At 46.3% G+C, this 19,784-nt stretch overlaps 1 protein-coding gene across 3 annotated transcripts in view; it reads right to left on the reverse strand.

Annotated features, from left to right (window-relative positions):
• The window catches only part of fndc3ba (fibronectin type III domain containing 3Ba), a 550,239-nt gene that overhangs the window by 22,968 nt on the left and 507,487 nt on the right, over nt 1-19,784 (reverse strand). For all 3 annotated transcript variants that reach the window (XM_073041702.1, XM_073041703.1, XM_073041701.1), the window contains exon 22: nt 8,148-8,422. In XM_073041702.1, the coding sequence (XP_072897803.1) occupies nt 8,148-8,422 (275 nt within the window). The remainder of the gene's footprint in view (nt 1-8,147; nt 8,423-19,784) is intronic.

Consider the following 19,784-nt stretch of genomic DNA (forward strand, 5'->3'; position numbering starts at 1 on the left):
CCAGAGAAAACAACCCAAGTTTGTCCAGCCTCTCCTAATACCACAAGCCCTCTAATCCAGGAAACATCCTAGTGAACGTCTTCCACACCCTCCCAAAGTCTTCCACATCCATCCTGTAATGGGATGACACAACACTCCAAGTCTGGCGTGACTATTAAGGCCACAAGACATTAAGACGTACGGTAGAATTAGGCCATTCAGCCCATCAAGTCTTCTCCACTATTCTATCATGGCTGATTTCTGTGCCATTTATTATCTCCCTCAATAGCAATCACACTGGGTCAAGAACAGAGTGTGCTGGACAATCATGATGCCAAATTAAACTAATTCTCTACACAAGCAAACATTCTGCAGATGCTGGAAATCCAGAGCAACACGCACAAAATGCTGGAGGAACTCAGCAGGTCAGGCAGCATCTGTGGAGGGGAATAACCAGTCGAGGTTTTGGCCAGAGACCCTTTATCAAGACTGGAGAGAAAGGGGGCAGAAGCAGGAACAAGAAGGTGAGGGGAATGGTAGGAAGTGATAGGTGAAGTGAAGAGTCAGAGGGGAGCAGAGAACACAGAGGGGGAAGCAGTGAGAAAGGCTCTCATAACCGTATAAACTTCATTTTGATCTCCCCCCAGCCCCCAGTGCTCCAGGGGAAACAACCCAGCTTTGTCCAGCCTTTCGGGATAGTACATGCTCTCCAATCCATGCAGTATCCTGGTGGAGTCCTCTGCACCCTCTCTAAAGCCTTCCTGCAATGGGGTGACCACAACTGCACACAACTCCTCAACTCCAAGTGTTCCATGATGTGATGATGGTTCTCGGGAGGTTAAGTCTGGGATGTTCTCAGTGTGTTCTGCCTCGAGGGACAGTCTGTATGTTCTGCATTACAGTTCAAACCTAGGAGAAGTGAAGTAGCACCAAGAGTTTGAGCTGGTGGCTGTGACTCAAGGTCAGATCCATCACCTTCCATCAGCTGTAGGAAACTATTGTTCATAGCTCCGTGAATTGTCTGTAGCTCCCTGAATTGTCCACAGCTCCCGGAATTGTCCACAGCTCACTGAATTGTCCACAGCTCCCGGAATTGTCCATAACTTCCTGAATTGTCCATAGCTTCCTGAATTGCCCATAGCTTCCTGAATTGTCCACAGCTCCCTGAATTGTCCACAGCTTCCTGAATTGTCCATAGCTTCCTGAATTGTCCACAGCTCCCTGAATTGTCCACAGCTTCCTGAATTGTCCATAGCTTCCTGAATTGTCCACAGCTCCCTGAATTGTTCATAGCTCACTGAATTGTCCATAGCTTCCTGAATAGTCCATAGCTCACTGAATTGTCCATAGCTCCCTGAATTGTCCACAGCTTCCTGAATTGTACACAGCTCCCTGAATTGTTCATAGCTCACTGAATTGTCCATAGCTTCCTGAATTGTCCATAGCTCCCTGAATTGTCCACAGCTCCCTGAATTGTCCACAGCTCCCTGAATTGTCCACAGCTCCGAATTGTTCATAGCTCCCTGAATTGTCCACAGCTCCAAATTGTTCATTGCTCACTGAATTGTCCATAGCTTCCTGAATTGTCCACAGCTTCCTGAATTGTCCATAGCTTCCTGAATAGTCCATAGCTTCCTGAATTGTCCACAGCTCCCTGAATTGTCCACAGCTCCGAATTGTTCATAGCTCACTGAATTGTCCATAGCTTCCTGAATGGTCCATAGCTACTCAGGTTGATCAGGGGATCAAGAGGCATATGGCATGCTTGTCTTTATTAGCCAAGGCAATGATTTCAAATGTTAGAAAGTTATGTTGCAGCTTTATAAACCTCTGGTTAGGCCACATCTGGAGTACTGCATACAGTTCTGGTTGTCCCATTACAGGAGGATGTCGAGGCTGCAGAAGAGGTTCACCAGGACAACGCCTGGTTTAGAGGGCATGTGCTATAACCAGAGGTTGGACAAACTTGCATTGTTTTCTCTTGAGTGGCAGAGCATGAGGGGAGATCTGATGGAGGTTTATCAGATTATGAGAGGCAAAGGTAGAGTAAAGAGGCAGTATCTTTTTCCCAGGTTGAAATATCTAATACCAGAGGGTATGCATTTAAGAATCAGAATCAGGCTTATTATCACCAACATGTGTCGTGAAATTTAACTTAGTAACAGCAGTTCAATGCTATACACGATAATATAAAAAATAAATAAATAAATTATAGTAAATGTGTGTGTATATATATATATATATTAGAAACATAGAAAACCTACAGCACAATACAGCCCCTTCGGCCCACAAAGTTGTGCTGAACATGTCCTTAACTGAGAAATTACCTAGGGTTACCCATAGCCCTCTATTTTTCTAAGCTCCATGTACCTATCCAGGAGTCTCTTAAAAGACCCTATCGTGTCCGCCTCCACCACCGTCACCAGCAGCCCATTCCACACATTCACCACTCTCTGTGTAAAAAATTTACCCCTGACATCTCCTCTGTACCTACTTCCAAGCACCTTAAAACTGCGCCCTCTCGTGCTAGCCATTTCAGCCCTGGGAAAAAGCCTCTCACTATCCACATGATCAATGCCTCTCATCATCTTGTACACCTCTATCAGGTCACCTCTCATCCTCTGCTGCTCCAAGGAGAAAAGGCCAAGTTCAAACTATTCTCATAGGGCATGCTCCCCAATACAGGCAACATCCTTGTAAATCTCCTCTGCACCCTTTCTATAGTTTCCACATCCTTCTTGTAGTGAGGTGATCAGAACTGAGCACAGTATTCCAAGTGGGGTCTGACCAGGGTCCTATAAAGCTGTAATATTACCACTCGGCTCTTGAACTCAATCCCACGGTCAGTGAAGGCCTTCTTAACCACAGAGTCAATCTGCACAGCAGCTTTGAGAGTCCTATGGACTCGGACCCCAAGATCCCTCTGATCCTCCACACTGCCAAGAGCCTTACCATTAATACTGTATTCTGCCATCATACTTGACCTACCAAAATGAACCACTTCACACTTATCTGGGTTGAACTCCATCTGCCACTTCTCAGCCCATTTTGCATCCTATCAATGTCCCGCTGTAAACTGTGACATCCCTCCACATTATCCACAACACCCTCAAATTTTGTATCATCAAATCTGATTCCTTATGCCTTTGTATGTGCAAAAACAGAAATTACATATATCTGAAAAAATCTGAGGTAGCGTTCAAGGGTTCAATGTCTGTTTAGGAATAAGATGGCAGAGGGGAAGAAGCTGTTCCTGAACTGCTGAGTGTGTGCGAGGGGTAATTTCAAAGGAGATGTGAGGGGCAATTTTTTTTTACACAGAGATGGGCGGGTGCCTGGAATGTGCTGCCTGGGCTGGTGGTAGAGGGAGATACTTTAGAGACTTTAAGGAGATGTTTAGATAGGCAGCTGATTGTGTGGGAAATGGAAGGATATGGACATTATGTAGGCAGAAAAGATTAGTTTAGTTGGCCATTTGATTGTTGATGTATTTAGTTTGCACAACATTGTGGGCTGAAGGGCCTGTCCCTGTGCTGTATTGTTCTACGTTCTTCCATGGATCACGGAAGGGGAGGATTTGTAAACAAGCCACAGGAAATACACCCCACAGTGTGTCTGACTCACACAAGTAGAGCTCCACAATCATTCCACCTCCAGCGATCCCTCGAAGCTGCTGCACAAGTTTATTTTATTTTATTTAGAGATGCAGAGTGGAATAGGCCATCCGGCCCTTCAGTTCCCAGCAACCCCTGACAACTCCAATTTAACCCTAACCTAACGGGGACAATTTACAAGGACTAGTTAACCTACCTAGTTATCCATGTGCCTATCTAAGAGTCTCTTAAACGTCTCTAATATATCTGCCTCTACCATCACCCCGACAGGGCATTCCACTCACCCACCACTCTCTGTGTCCAAAATCCTACCTCGGATATCCTGCCTACACTTTCCTCCAATCACCTTAATTGGATGTCCCCTCTGAGTTCTCCCCTCTCCCCCTTTGGAGAGGATGTTTCCTACAGCAGGGAAGTCTAGGACCAGAGGGCACAGCCTCAGAATAGAGGAATGTCCATTTAAAAGAGAGATGAGAAAGAATTTCTTTAGCTAAAGGGTGATGAATCTGTGGAATTCATTGCCACAGATGACTGTGGAGATCAAATCATTGGGTATATTTAAAGCGGCGGTTGATAGGTTCTTGATTAATCAGGGCGTCCTGTATGTACGTATGTATGCATGTATGTTCCTTACACACCACTCTGTGTGAAGAATTTGCGCCTGAGATTCACATTAAATCTTTCCCCTCTCACCTTTAACCTTTGCCCTCCAGTTTAAAACTCCCCTACCCTGGGGAAGAGACTGTGACCGTCCACATTATCAATGTTCTTCATGGTTTTAACCTGCCTCTGTACCAAGCATTCCCAACCTTTTTTATGCCATGGACACCTAGGAGGAACTGCGGACCACAGGCTGGGAACCCCTGTCCTTATGGTCATCCCTCAACTTACTTCGCTCCAGAAACAACAGTCCCAACCGATCCACCGTCTCCTTATAGCTCAATCTCTCTGATCCCATTAACGTCCTAGTGAATTTTTATATGCGCCCTTACCAGCTTAATCATGACCAGAATTGCACGCACTGCTCTGTAGAGTCATAGAAAAGCACAGAACAGAAAGAGGCCATTTGGTTCATCTTGTCCATGAGCCATTTAAACTGCCTACTCCCATCGACCAGCATCAGGACCACAGCCCTCCATATCCCTACCATCCATATACCTATCCAACCTTCACTTAAACATTGAAATCGAGTTCGCATGCACCACTTGCACTGGCTGCTCATTCCACACTCTGACCATCTTCTGAGTGAAGAATTTTCCCCTTCACGTTCCCCATAAACTTTTCACCTTTCACCTGTAACCCATGATCTCTGGATGTAGTCCAACCTAAACTCAGTGGAAACAGCCTGTTTGCATTTACCCTAAATATACCCCTCATAATTTTCTATACCTCTGTCAAATCTCCCCCCAATCTTCTCTGTTCCAAAGGAAAATGTCTTAACCTGTTCATTCTTTCTTTATAGCTCAGGTCCTCTAGTCCCTGCAACATCCTTGTGAATTTTCTCTGTACTCTTTCAAACTAACGTTGCTCCTGTCGGTAGGTGACTGAAACTGTCCACGATGTTCCACATTAGGCCTCAGCAACGTCTTGTACAACTTCAACACAACAACTCATCTCCTGTACTCAATACTTTGATTTACGATGGCCAATGTACCAAAAGCTTTCTTCAGGACCCTATCTACCTGAGACACCACTTCCAATGCACCATGGACTCGTATTCCCAGATCCCTTTGTTGTACCACACTCCTCAGAGCCCTACTGTTCACCGTGTAAGATCTACCCTGGTTGGTCTGACTGAAATATAACACCTTGCACTTGCCTCACATTCAATTCCATCTGCCTTTTTAAAGCCATTTTTCCAGGTGATCCAGATTCCTCTGAAAGCCCTGATACCCTTCCTTGCTGTCGAGAACCTCCAATCTTGGTGTCATCCACAAATTTGCTGATCTGGTTTACCACGTTATCATCCAGATCATTGATATAGCTGAGAAACAACAACGGATCTAGCACTGATCCCTGTGGCACTCCACTAGTCACAGGCCTCCAGTCAGAGAGGCAACCCTCTACTACCACTCTCTGGCTTCTCCCACAAATCCAATTCACTACCTCATACTGAATGCCGAGCGACTGAAACTTCTAGACCAACCTCCCATGTGGGACCCTGTCCAATGCCTTGCTAAAGTCCATGGAGACAACATCCACTATCAAACTTCCTGGTAACTTCCTCAAAAAACTCTATAAGGTTAGTTAGACACAACCTACTACGTAAAAGCCATGCTGACTGTCCCTAATCAGTCCATATCTGTCCAAACACTCATATACCTGGTCCCTTAGACTACCATCCAGTAACCTTCCCACAATTGATGTCAGACTCACCAGCCTACAATTTCCTGGTTTATTTTTAAAGCCTTTCCAGAACACTGGGACAACATCCTCTGGCATCTCTCCTGTTGCTAAGGATGATTTAAATATTTCTGCTAGGGTCCAGGCAATTTCTGCATTTGCCTCAAACAGTGTCGAAGAGAACACCTGGGGATTTGTCCACCCTGATTTGCCTCAGGGTAGCAAACACCTCCTCCTCAGTAATCTGTACTGGGTCCATGAAGTTGATGCGGCTTTGCCTCACTTCCATAGACTCTGTGTCCATCTCCTGAGTAAATACGGATGCATTAAAAATAATTTATGATTTCCTCCATCTGTTTTGCTTTGATCTTCAGAGGGCCAATTTTATCCCTTGCAATCGTTTAGCTCTTAATATATCTGTAGAATCCCTTAGGCCTTCTTTAAGCCCTCCTGATTCTTTAAGCATTCTCTTGCATTTCTTATACTCCATAAGCACCTCATTTGTTCCTACCTGCTATGCACCTCCTTTTTTTTCCTCTCTTAACCAAGGCCTCATTACCACTTTGAAAACCAAGTTTTCCTACACCTGTTATCCTTACCTTTCATTCCGACAGGTGCATTCCAAATCTCACTAACAGCTACAATATCATAACTCCAGGCATTGATCCAAGCCCTGAGCTCGGCCATGTTTCCTACAATATTTCTTGAATTGAAATTCTGTACACGCAGCTCAGGACATTAGTCACACCACACTCAGCCTTTTGATTTCTGATTTTGACTGAGGTGTTAACAACATCTGTCTCCACTATCTGTTCTGGCACTCTGGTTCCGATCCCCCTGTGACTCTAAACTAAGTGTGGCCTAACCCATGATACAAACAGCTGTTAACTCCTGTGCTGGACGCCAGAGGAATTTAGCAGGGTGGCACACTAGCGTAATGTTGTTACAGCACCAGTGACCTGGGTGTCTGTCGCTGCCGCTGTCTGCAAGGAGTTTGTTTGTCCTTCCCGTGACTGTGTGTGTTTCCTCTGGGTGCTCTGGTTTCCTCCCATATTACAGTACAGTTACCAGGTTAATTGGTTCCATTGGCTAGTGCAAGCTCAGAAGGGCCTGTTACCATGGTGTTCCTGTACTAAATACAAATTAAAATAAATAAATCAGGCAAACATCTACAGAGGGAAATGGATAGCGGGCATTTTGGGCTGAGATCCTTCATTTGCACCTAAAAGCAGGAATGAAATTCAGGCCTGGACCCGAAATGTTGACTGTCCATGTCCTTCCACAGATCCTGTCTGACCTGCTGAGTTCCTTCTCATTTTATGTGTTCCAGAGTTCCAATATCTACAGTATCCCATGATCACAAGAGATTTGGAAATCCTGAGGAACAGACAGCATCTATGAAGAAGAATAAACAGCTGACATTTCGTACTGAGACCCTTCTTCAGCACTGGAGAGGAAGGGGTAGATGCTAAGAAGCTTCCCCTTTGTTTTCCCTTATCCATTGGCCCCATCATCCAATCTCTTTCCTCTCCTTTTCCTTCTCCATCTGCATATTGCCCACACACTCGTCCCTTTGGGTCCCCTCCCCACCTTCCTCTCCTATGAGAGTCCATCTTTTCAGCCCTTTGTCAATGCCCAGCTTCTGACATCATTTCCATTAACCCCCTCTTCACCTGCCTATCACCCCTTCCTCATGATCCACCTATCACCCACTTTCACTAGCTCGATCCCTTCTCCCCACTTCTTAATACTGTCTATTTCTATACGTCTATCTCCATCTCTCTTACTCTGTGTCTATTTCTATATATAAATCTCTATCTCTGTGTATCTTTATCTCTCTCCATATCTACCTTCATCTCCACCTCCAAGACTATCTCTATCTCCATTGCTATCCCTCTATCTCAATCTCTACTCACTTTCTCTTACCTATTTCTGTCTCCTTCTCCTTCTCCATACCTATTCCCATCTCCATCTCTTTAATCTAAATATAACGTTGTGTGCATGTTATGTTGGTGCTGGAACGTGTGGCGACACTTGTGGGCTGCCCCCTTTGGTTGCGTTGGTTGTAACACAAACCATGGAACAGTTGATGTTTCAGGTCGAGACCCTTCTCACGTCTCCTATTCTCAATGCTTTGACCAATGAGGGGACACAGGAGGAGAAGAAGTAGAAACAAGTACAGGCCCTTCCGTAGGGTGGTTAGGGTGTTACCTGTAGGAAGTGTCTGGCAGGAGATGGCGTATGACGTAGGCTGTGATGTTGTCCACAGTGAGCAGGCTCTCCCCGAGCTCGATGTTGTATGAGAGGATCTCAGAGCCATTGCTGGGTGGCTCGTCCCACTTGAGCGCGAGGCAGGTGGAGGTCAGGCTGGGGTCCAAGTGCTGGTCATCCAAGACACAGACATTAGACACGACACCAGGGACCGAGGCGGGCGTGGTGTAGGTGACCAGGCTGCTGTGGGCCCCTGAGCCGGCCTGGTTAGTGGCCTGAGTGGAAGACAAGAGAGAAATATGCATCAACTCATCACCAAATACACACGAGGTTCATTTGGTATGCCAGCTGTTCTGCCCACGATCGCAAGAAATGCCAAAGAGCTTTGGATGGAAACAGAGATCTCAAGAAAGATTGAAACCAGTGACACACCTGAGAGCTGTAGACACAGCTCAGGACATGACGGGAACCAGCCTCCCCTCCATGGACTCTGTCTACACTTCTCACTGCCTCAGAAAAGCAGCCGGAATCATCAAAGACCCCACCACCTTTAGCATTTTGTACTGATCAACGTGTGTCTTAGCAGAGACACAAATAACATCTCCGATTCACCAATACACAAATTCGACTGTACCTCTAGGACTCACTGATAGTTATATCTATTTCTCTCATGATGAAACTTTAGGACAAATGCAGTATCTGAACTTGGGGTGAATGTTTAGGTAAAGAGTATGCTCCACCTCAGATACTTCCAAGCCATTGCCAGGATGAGGGGTGGGTCACAGGGCTTCTCTTGTACAGTAGGGAAGTGAGATCCTCTGAGGGATCACTCCTGCCGTGTGCCAACCTCATCATCTGTCAGCTGATTGCATAAAATTAGCATAATACGATTACAGCACCAGTGACACAGCATCAATTCCCACCATTGTCTCTAAGGAGTTTGTTCATTCTCCCTGTGATCCTTGGGTTTCCTCCAGATCCTCCGGTTTCCTCCCACATTCCGAAAAGTACGGCATTTTACTGTACATTGTGATGTTTCTATGTGGCTACATTATGAGCTAACTCCTGTACCTAATAAAGTGGCCACTGAGTGTATGTTTGTGGTTTTCTGCTGCTGTAGCCCATCCACTTCAAGATTCGACATGTTGTGCATTCGGAGATGCTCTTCTGCACACCACTGTTGTAACACGCAGTTCTTTGAGTTACTGTCAGTTTGAGCCAGTCTGGCCATTCACCTCTGACCTCTCTCATTAACAAGGTGTTTTTGCCCACAGAACTGCTGCTCACTCAGTGTTTTTTTTAATTTTTCACACTATTCTCTGTAAACTCTAGAGACTGTTGTCTGTGAAAATCCCAGGAGGTCAGCAGTTTCTGAAATACCCAAACCACCCCATCTGGCACCAACAATCATTCCTCTATCAAAGTCATATGTTTTCCCCAGTCTGACATTTGGTCTGACCAACAACTGAACTTCTTGACCATGTCTGTATGTTTTTATGTATTGAGTTGCTGCCACGTGATTGGCTGATGAAGTATTTGCATTAACGAGCAGGTGTACCTAATAAAATGGCCATATGTACATTTAACAAGTAAAGCTAATCTTTAAGTGAGTGCATTGGGAAGATATGAATGAAGTTCAAAAGTCAAGAATGAAACACTGGAACTGGCAAGGTGTTCCAAAAACAAGACCTTTGCGAATGAAGAGGTGGAAAAAGTTCCCCTGTTGAGGAGAAGATTTCAAAACTGAACTCCACAAAATGTTTCACAGGACTATGAATCAGTGATATTAAACAGATCTAAAGGGTGATTAGCTTTACTTGTCAGTGGGGAGAAGAGAGCATGGCCTGGGTGATCGATGCTGCTTTGTTGTGGCAGCGTGCCTTGTAGATGTGCTCAATGGTGGGGAGGACTTTACCCATAATGGACTGAGATGTTGACCAGTTCCGGATGTAGGTGGGGTATCAGTCAGGTGTATGGGGTACAGGAACATGGGGAGAAGGGTGGGAGAGTGGGGTTTGGGCATACAGCCAGGAGGTGGATCACTGGCAGTGGGTGTGATCTGAACTGAAATCAGAAAGCAGTCAGTGGGTCAGAATTCCATCACGGATGGTCCCAAGCCCGGCTATGAAAGGACGAGGGTTGGGCATGGGCCTACCAACCCAATCCCATAAAAACTCCAAAGACCTCAACCCTGTGACAGGAAGCATCTTCGCCCAGAAGACATATGGGCACCATGGTAGCGTAGTGGTTTGCATGACACTGTAATAGCTCAGCGTGTTGGGAGCTTGGAGTTCAATCCTGGTGACCTTAGTAAGGAGTTTCTGTACATCCTCCCTGTGGAATGCGTGAGTCCCTCCGAGTGCTCCAGTTTCCTCCCACAGCCCAAAGACATACTGGGTAGGTTAATTAGTCATTGTTAATTGTCCTCTGAATAGGTTACAGATAATTGGGTAAGTCGGTGGTTGCTGGGTGGTGTGTCTCGAAGGGCGTGAGGAGCCACTGCATCTCTAAATAAATGAAGTTATGTGGTGAAAGCCACAGAGCCAATCACCGTTCTATCATCCAGGACCAGCACCATTGGAACGTAGATTAAGACCACACACACAGGAGCAGGATTAGGCCATTCAACCCATCGAGTCTACTCTGCTATTCCATCATGGCTGATCTACTATCCCATGCAACCCTATTCTCCTGCCTTCTCCCCATAACCTTTGACCCCCTGACTAATGTAACGACCATGTGTAACAGGAGGAAGGCAGCAAGTGCTAATGTGGAATCCCCAGAGGAAGGGGAAGGGAGGCTGACCAGACAACTCATGAAGCTGACACCAAGAAGATGGGCTACACCTGGGGACAACTTGAAAGACTGGCCCAGGACAGAGGGTTCTGGAGAGCTGCTGTACGTGCCCATTCCTTCACTAACTAACTAGTTAACTAACTCTAAGAGTCATGCAGCATCTGTGAAGACAGGAGCAAAGTCTCTGTTCCAGATGTTTGATCTGCAAACATTTCCACCACCTTCTGACTTTGCTTCAGCCTTTCGGCACTAGCTTACCAATTTTTACCCGTGCACCATCGGGAGCATTCTGTCTGGGTGCTTCACGGCTTGGTATGTCAACTGCTCTGCGTGTGACCACAAGAAACCGCAGAGAGTTGTGGACACAGCTCAGCACATCACGGAAACCAGCCTCCCCTCCATGGAGTCTGTCCACACTTCTCACTGCCTCAGTAAAGCAGCCAGTATAACCAAAACCACACCCACCCCGAACATTTTGCTTTCTCCCCCTCTCCCACCAGGCCTGAAAGCATGTATCACCAGGCTCAAAGACAGCTTCTAACCCGCTTAGCAGAATAATCAATGGCTCCCTAGTGCATTCGACTAGACAATCTTGATCGTTCTGATCTTGCACCTCACTATCTGCCTGCAGTGCACTCTCTCTGTAGCTTTCACACTTATTCTGCAATGTTATTGTTTTACCTTGTTTTATCTCAATGCACTACGTAACGGTCTGACCCGTATGAACAAGTTTTTCACTGTATCTTGGCACATGTGGCAATAATAAAACGATACTGATACTAATTTTAAATAAATAATTAATTGTCCGTTGTGCCGCTGACATTTAAGGTGTAATGAAGGTCCTCCATCTCCAGCTGTCCTTGGTGTTTCTGTTTGACCAGTCAGGGTTGTTAGCCCTGAGCTGAAACCCCAAACCTGGACGACCAGTGCACCGCTCTTAGCCTGGCGTCTACCCTTTAACCTGTTTGGTATGGGTGACCCTACCAAGAGCTGGAGCAGAAAGCTCTGACTCCAGCCAGTGCAGCTCTCTGGGTCACTGAGGGACCCAAGCCTCCAAACCACAAGATTGTGGTTAATGCTGCAAAACATGACAAAGTCTCGTGTGTTTATCGTTCTACAGCTGTTACTCTTTATTCTGGATTGGGTTATTTTTTACCTTGTTCTACCTCAATGCACCGTGCAATGGTCTGAATCCGTGTGAACAGTGCGCACGACAAGGTTTGTGGTCTACCTCAGTGCACGTGGCAATAATAAACCACACCAGATATTGTGGGTGCTATGTAAATACAGCTGGCTGCGGCTGTTACTAAAAGGAGGCTTGTCTTTAAGAGCAAGTTCACTTTTTCGACTGCGTCAGCTTGGTGATCTGCAGCAGATCCTGAAGCAAGGGATGGGGAGATGCCTCGTGAATCATCTCCTCCCTGGCTGAGACTTCAGCGGCACAGTTCTATAAATATTGATGAAAGAATTGTAGGTGAATATCGGAGTGTGATGATGGGTGAGCACAATTACGCTGCAGTTTGATTGTGCTTGGATGGATTCAGCCCAAGGTTGTATTCGTAACAGATCCAACAACATTTCATTCTAATTCTCACTATTAATTCATACGGCCATCCGGGCTCACTCGTCAGTAATCACTTCTCCATTTTCTATATTTAATGTGTTCTCCATCCTGATCTGCTCTGGCCTTCCAGGAACTTCACTTCCTCTGGAGCTCAGCTGTGGAAGGAGCTTCTCATCACCGAACACAGAACAGTAGCAGAGCGGTTAGTGTAAAGCTACTTCAGCTCTGGAGTTCAGGGGTCATTTCCGGTGCCGTGAGTAAGGAGTTTGTACGTCCTCCCTGTACAGTGTGGGTTTCCTCCGGGTCCTCTGGTTGCCTCCCACAGTCCATATAACCATTACAGCACGGAAACAGGCCATCTCGGCCCTTCTAGTCTGTGCCGAACGTTTACTCTCACCTAGTTCCACTGACCCACACTTAGCCCATAACCCTCCACTCCTTTCCTGTCCATATACCTACCCAATTTTTAAAAAAATGATAATATTGAACCTCCCTCTACCACTTCTACTGGAAGCTTGTTCCACACAGCTACCACTCTCTGAGTAAAGAAATTCCCCCTCGTGTTACCCCTAAACTTTTGCCCCCTAACTCTCAACTCATGTCCTCTTGTTTGAATCTCCCCTACTCTCAGTGGAAAAAGCCTATCCACGTCAACTCTATCTATCCCCCTCATAATTTTAAATACCTCTATCAAGTCCCCCCTCAACCTTCTACGCTCCAAAGAATAAAGACCTAACTTGTTCAATCTTTCCCTGTAACTTAGGTGCTGAAACCCAGGTAACATTCTAGTAAATCTTCTCTGTACTCTCTCTATTTTGTTGACATCTTTCCTATAATTCGGTGACCAGAACTGTACACAATACTCCAAATTCGGCCTCACCAATGCCTTGTACAATTTTAATATTACATCCCAACTCCTATACTCAATGCTCTGATTTATAAAGGCCAGCATACCAAAAGCTTTCTTCACCACCCTATCCACATGAGATTCCACCTTCAGGGAACTATGCACCATTATTTCTAGATCACTCTGTTCTATTGCATTCTTCAATGCCCTACCATTTACCAGTCCAAAGGGGTAAGGGTAGGTTAATTGGTCATTGTAAACTGTCCCATGACTAGGCTAGAGTTGCTGGGCAGTGCAGTCCATTAGGCCAGGAGGGCCCGTACCACATTGTATTTCTAAATAAGTGAATAAAAACAGTCCGTTCGGCCCACCTTGTCTGTACTCACCACTGTCTACGCTATCTATACTGATCTCATTTGCTTGCTCTTGAAGCCTTGGCAATGCAAGTGCGGTGTGAAAGTCTCTGCCTCCACAACCTTCTCATTGGGTGGATTCACATGCTAGCCCTGGTCCAGCCATGTTGATATACGGCCAGGGAAAACATCTATACCTGTCCTGCCTCAGGAGGCTAAAGGAATTCGCTAGGTCCACGTTGACCTTCCCCAATTTATATCGATGCTGCATAGAAAGCATTCTCCCTGGATGCATCACATCTCAGTAAGGTAACAAGAAACTGCACAGAACTGTGGGCACGGCTCAGCACGTTACAGAAAACAGCTTCCCCACCACGGGCTCTGTCTGCAGAATCAAATATCCCACCCACCCCGGGCATCCTCTCTTCTCCCCCCTCCCATGTACCACTCTGCTCAGGGACAGCTTCTACCCCACGGTCATCAGACTCTTGACCGTCCCCCAAGTACGGTAAGATAGACTCTCAGCCCTATCTACCACATCACGTCCCTTGCCTGCCAGCATTGCACTTTCTCTGTAACACTTTTTTCTAAATTCTGCTATTGGTTTACCTTGTACTATGTACCTCACTGCAATAATGTAATGGAATTATCCATTTGGTCGTCACTTTATGAGGTTCCTCATGTCCCTATGTTTGTGGTCATCTGCAGCTGCAGCCCATCCCCTTCAAGGTTCAACGTGTTGTGTGTTCAGAGATGCTCTTCTGCACACCACTGTTGTAACATGTGGTTACTTCTGTCAGCTTGAACCAGTCTGGCCATTCTCCTCTGACCTCTCTCATTAAAAGAGCATTTTCATCCACAGAATTGTTGATCACTGGATGATATGTGTTTCTTGCAGTATTCTCCGTAAGCTCTAGAGAATTTTGTGTGTGAAAATCCCAGGAGATCAGCAGTTTCTGAGATACTCAAACCACCCCATCTGGCACCAACAATCATTCCACGGTCAAAGTCACTCAGATCACATTTCTTCCCCATTCCGATGTTTGTTCAGAACAACAACTGAACCTCTTGGCCACGTTTTTTTGCATTGAGTGGCTGAGTCTACAGGAATGGATGGCAGGGGAGCTGCATGGCTTCTGTCGTAGCGAGGGAAGGCCCCATGCCTCAGTATCGCCTGTTTACAGCAGCCCAGGAGAGAGGCATTAGAGGAGGTGTGCTGGGGGTGGTATGGCAGGGTGTCACACCTGGAGTCAGTGCTGCCCCCCAGTGTTGGTGCGACAGAAGACAAGCCATATTGTGTTTGATTGTAGACAGCAGTAGCATTCCAGGATTATATATTTCTTGTGTAACTGTACTTTATTGATATCTTATGCGTGCTTGCTATCTTACATATGCTATATGTGCATTGTGCTGTGTGTGACTGTTGGTAATCTGTTTTGCACCTTGGCCTGAGAGTAATGCTGTTAAATGTAATGTGATGACGCAAAGGTTGGAGGTGTTGTGGATAGTGTGGAGGGCTGTCAGAGGTTACAGCGGGACATTGATAGGATGCAAAACTCGGCTGAGAAGTGGCAGATGGAGTTCAACCCAGATAAATGTGAAGTGGTTTATTTTGGTTGGTCAAGTATGATGGCAAAATATCGCATTAATGGCAAGACTCTTGGCAGTGTGGAGGATCAGAGGGATCTTGGGGTCCGAGTCCATAGGTCACTCAAAGCTGCTGAACAGGTTGACTCTGTGGTTATGAAGGCATACAGTGCATTGACCTTCATTAATCGTGGGATTGAGTTTAGGAGCTGAGAGATAATGTTGCAGCTATGTAGGACCCTGGTCAGACCCCACTTGGAGTACTGTGCTCAGTTCTGGTCACCTCACTACAGGAAGGATGTGGAAACCATAGAAAGGGTGCAGAGGAGATTTACAAGGATGTTGCCTGGATTGGGGAGCATGCCTTATGAGAACAGGTTGAGTGAACTCGGCCTTTTCTCTTTGGAGCAACGGAGGATGAGAGGTGACCTGATAGAGGTGTATAAGATAATGAGAGGCATTGATTGTGTGGATAGTCAGCCGCTTTTTCCCAGGGCTGAAGTGGCTAGCATGAGAGGGCACAGTTTTAAGGTGATTGGAAGTAGGTACAGAGGAGATGTCAGGGGTACATTTTTTTACGCAGAGAGTGATGAGTGCGTGTAATGGGCTGCCGGCAACGGTGGTGGAGGTGGAAATGATAGGGTCTTTTAAGAGACTCTTGGACAGGTACATGGAGCTTAGAAAAATAGAGGGTTATGGGTAACACCAGGTAATTTCTAAAGTAAGTACATGTTCGGCACAGCATTGTGGGCCGAAGGGCCTGAATTGTGCTGTATGTTTTCTATGTCTCTATGTCCAATGTAAACTTGACACAACATTTTGTTGAGGTTGATTGCTATTTTCTGTATGTTCCCCACCGATAACTGGTGCCCTTGTCCTGGAAGTCCTGCCTTCTATGTTGGCTATGGAACCTACTGATCAGAACAGTTATCCTCAACTTTTACTTTTTGCACCATTCTTTGTAAACTCTAGTGATTACTGGGTGTGAAATTCCCAGATCAGCCCCTTCTGAGATACTCAAACTACCCTGTCTGACACCAACAATCATTCCACAGTCAAAGTCACTCAGATCACATTTCTTCCCCATTCTGATGTTTGGTCTGAACAACAATTGAACCTCCTGACCATGTCTATGTTTTTAGGCATGGAGTGCATTTTATGCAATCACATGATTGACTGAATAGATTCAGTGTATTTGCATTAACGAGCAGCTGCATAGGTGCATCTAATAAAGTGGTTCGATATATATAATATCCTGTGTAGATAGATAGAGAGACAGACAGTGAGATAGCGATAGAGAAAGGGAGAGATGCAGAGATAGAGAGAGAAAGAGCCTGAATGAGACTGACAAAAACAGCGGCAGAAACAGGACAGAGAGAGTGAGAGAGAGAGATAGAGAGAAAACAGAGAGAGGGAGGCAGAGGAACAGAGAGAGAGTGTGTGAGACAGAGAGAGAAAAAGAGAGAGGGAGACACAGAGACAGACAGAGAGCGAGAGTGAGACAGTGAGAGTGAGAGAGAGAAAAACAGAGAGAGCGAGAGTGAGACAGAGAGAGAGAGAGAGAGAGGGAGGCACAGAGGCAGAGAGACAGTGAGAGTGAGACAGTGAGTGAGAAAGAACCAATGAAAGGAAGTGGTTATAGAAAGAGAGTGAAGTGCACAGAAGATAGAGAGAAAAGTGAAATGGACAGGAAGTGGGTAGGGGAGGAATAGCAAATGGGGAGATGGAGAGAGCGAGAGAGCAAAGAGAGAGGGAGAAGAATGGGAAAAGAAGAGGCAGAAATGAGAGATGGAGAGAAGGATTAAGTAAAAGGAAGAAGCTCAAGAAATAAAGGGAGTAACAGGAAAACAATGAAAGAGGGAGAGGGAAAGAGAGAAGGAGTGAGGGGGAGAGAGAGAGGGAGGGGAGGGAGGCAAAGGGGGAGGGAGAGGGAGAGAAGGGGAGAGAGAGGGAGGAAGAGGGGAGAGAGAGGAGGAGGGGGAGGGAGGAGAGGGAGAGAGAATCATACATAAACAGGAAGATCTGTTAATGACCCAGGTGACAGAAACTGGCTTCCAAAAGCCATTAAAATGCATTTGAAATTGTAAACTGGCTGGAGCATCAGTCACACACTTGTTTATTACAGCTAATAGTGATATATTCAGACAATCAGTCCCACTGCACAGAGTGGAGAGCAGAGGCCAGCTGATGCCCCGGGAAGACTGCAGTCATCAACGAAGAAACACCAGGGGCATCTGAGGGTCATTCCACTCACGGCCACTGAGACACTCAGTACCGTACACCGGCGTTACAGTGACGGACCCGTCCCCATCGGTACCATACCCCGGTGTTACACAGTGACGGACCCGTCAGCACCAGTACCGTACCCCGGTGTTATACAGTGACGGACCCGTCCCCATCGGTACCGTACCCCGGTGTTATACAGAGACAGACCCGTCCCCACCGGTACCGTACCCCGGTGTTACACAGTGACGGACCCGTCCCCACCGGTACCGTACCCCGGTGTTATACAGTGACGGACCCGTCCCCATCGGTATCATACCCCGGTGTTATACAGAGACAGACCCGTCCCCACCGGTACCGTACCCCGGTGTTATACAGTGACAGACCCGTCCATCTGTTACTGTAGCTTCTGCCTACACAATGTCCATATCCTTCCACTTCCTCACATTCACGAGCCTATCAAAACGTCTTTTAAAAGTCTTTATTGCATCTGCCTCTACCACCTCCGCAGGCAGTGCATTCTACACAGCCACCATTCTCTGTGTAAAAAACCTGCCCCTCACATCTTCTTTTAAATTACCCCATATCACCTTAAATGCATGCCCTCTAGTGTGGGACATTTCTACCCAGGGGAAAAAATTCTGGCTAACTTCTCTATCAACGCCTTACATCACCCTATCAACTTCTATGAGATCTCTCAGCCTCTGCTGCTCCAGAGAAACTGACCCAAGTTTGTCCATCCTCTCCTCATATCACATGCCCTCTGCTCCAGTGGATACAGCCCTGTTTAGCTCCCCTCACCATTGAACGCATCTATAACAAGCACTGCCACAAGAAAGCAACATCTATCACCAAGGACACCAGCATCCAGACCATCTCACTGCTGCCATCAGAAGGAGGTACAGGGGCCTCAGGTCCCACACCACCAGGTTCAGGGACAGTTATTACCCCTCAATCATCAGGTCCCACACCACCAGGCTCAGGAACAGTTATTACCCCTCAACCATCAGGTCCCACACCACCAGGTTCAGGAACAGTTATTACTCCTCAACCATCAGGACCCACACCACCAGGTTCAGGAACAGTTATTACCCCTCAACCATCAGGTCCCACACCACCAGGTTCAGGAACAGTTATTACTCCTCAACCATCAGGTCCCACACCACCAGGTTCAGGAACAGTTATTACCCCTCAACCATCAGGTCCCACACCACCAGGTTCAGGAACAGTTATTACCCCTCAACCATCAGGTCCCACACCACCAGGTTCAGGAACAGTTATTACCCATCAACCATCAGGTCCCACATCACCAGGTTCAGGAACAGTTATTACCCCTCAACCATCAGGTCCCACACCACCAGGTTCAGGAACAGTTATTACCCCTCAACCATCAGGTCCCACACCACCAGGTTCAGGAACAGTTATTACCCCTCAACCATCAGGTCCCACACCACCAGGTTCAGGAACAGTTATTACTCCTCAACCATGCCCACAAGAAAATTAATCTCAGGGTAAGATTTGGTGACATACACACACTTTGATAATAAATTTACTTTTGAACTTTGAAAAGGTTTAGAGGTATTTGGGCCAAATAAGTAGACAAATGAAACTCATGTTCTCAGTATTATTCATTATCTAGTTATTTATTATTTAACTCTTTATTACTGTTGCTATTATTTTGTTTTGCACAGTTTACATTCTTTTGGACATCTGTTATTTATCAGTCTTTATATGTAGTTTGTCATGATTTGATTGTTTTTCTTTGTTTTACTGTAAATGCCTGCAAGAAAATGAATCTCACTGTTGTATATGGTGACACGTGCAGCTCGATAGTAAACTTAGTTTGGCTTTCAGCTCACAGCAGCATCTCTTCCGCACTCTTTCCAAACCTCTAAATCCCTCCTGTACAGACAGCGTGACCAGAACTGAATGCAGCTCTCCAGAGTAACTAGAGCATCGAGCGAGATTGAAGTCATCGAGGGTGAGAGTGCAGGTGTTGAGTGCCGTCTGCCTGGACTCCCTCTCTTCTCACTACTGCTGTTGGGCTGGAGGCACAGCATTCTTGAGTTCCATGCTGTCAGCTTCAGGAGCTTTTATTGGCCTGTAGCTATCAGGCTCCTGGACCGTCTTCTCTTGCCTCAGTGCTGGCTGGGTTCTGCAGGTGTTGCCTCTCTTTCGGGCACTCTGCAGTTCATGTTCCATGTTTTATTGCGCACTATTTTTACAATTTACGCCATTTGTCCTCTCTCACAAATTGGGTATGTGGT

The sequence above is a fragment of the Hemitrygon akajei genome, chromosome 3 (assembly GCF_048418815.1).
Source record: "Hemitrygon akajei chromosome 3, sHemAka1.3, whole genome shotgun sequence".
Taxonomy (NCBI): Eukaryota; Metazoa; Chordata; class Chondrichthyes; order Myliobatiformes; family Dasyatidae; genus Hemitrygon; species Hemitrygon akajei.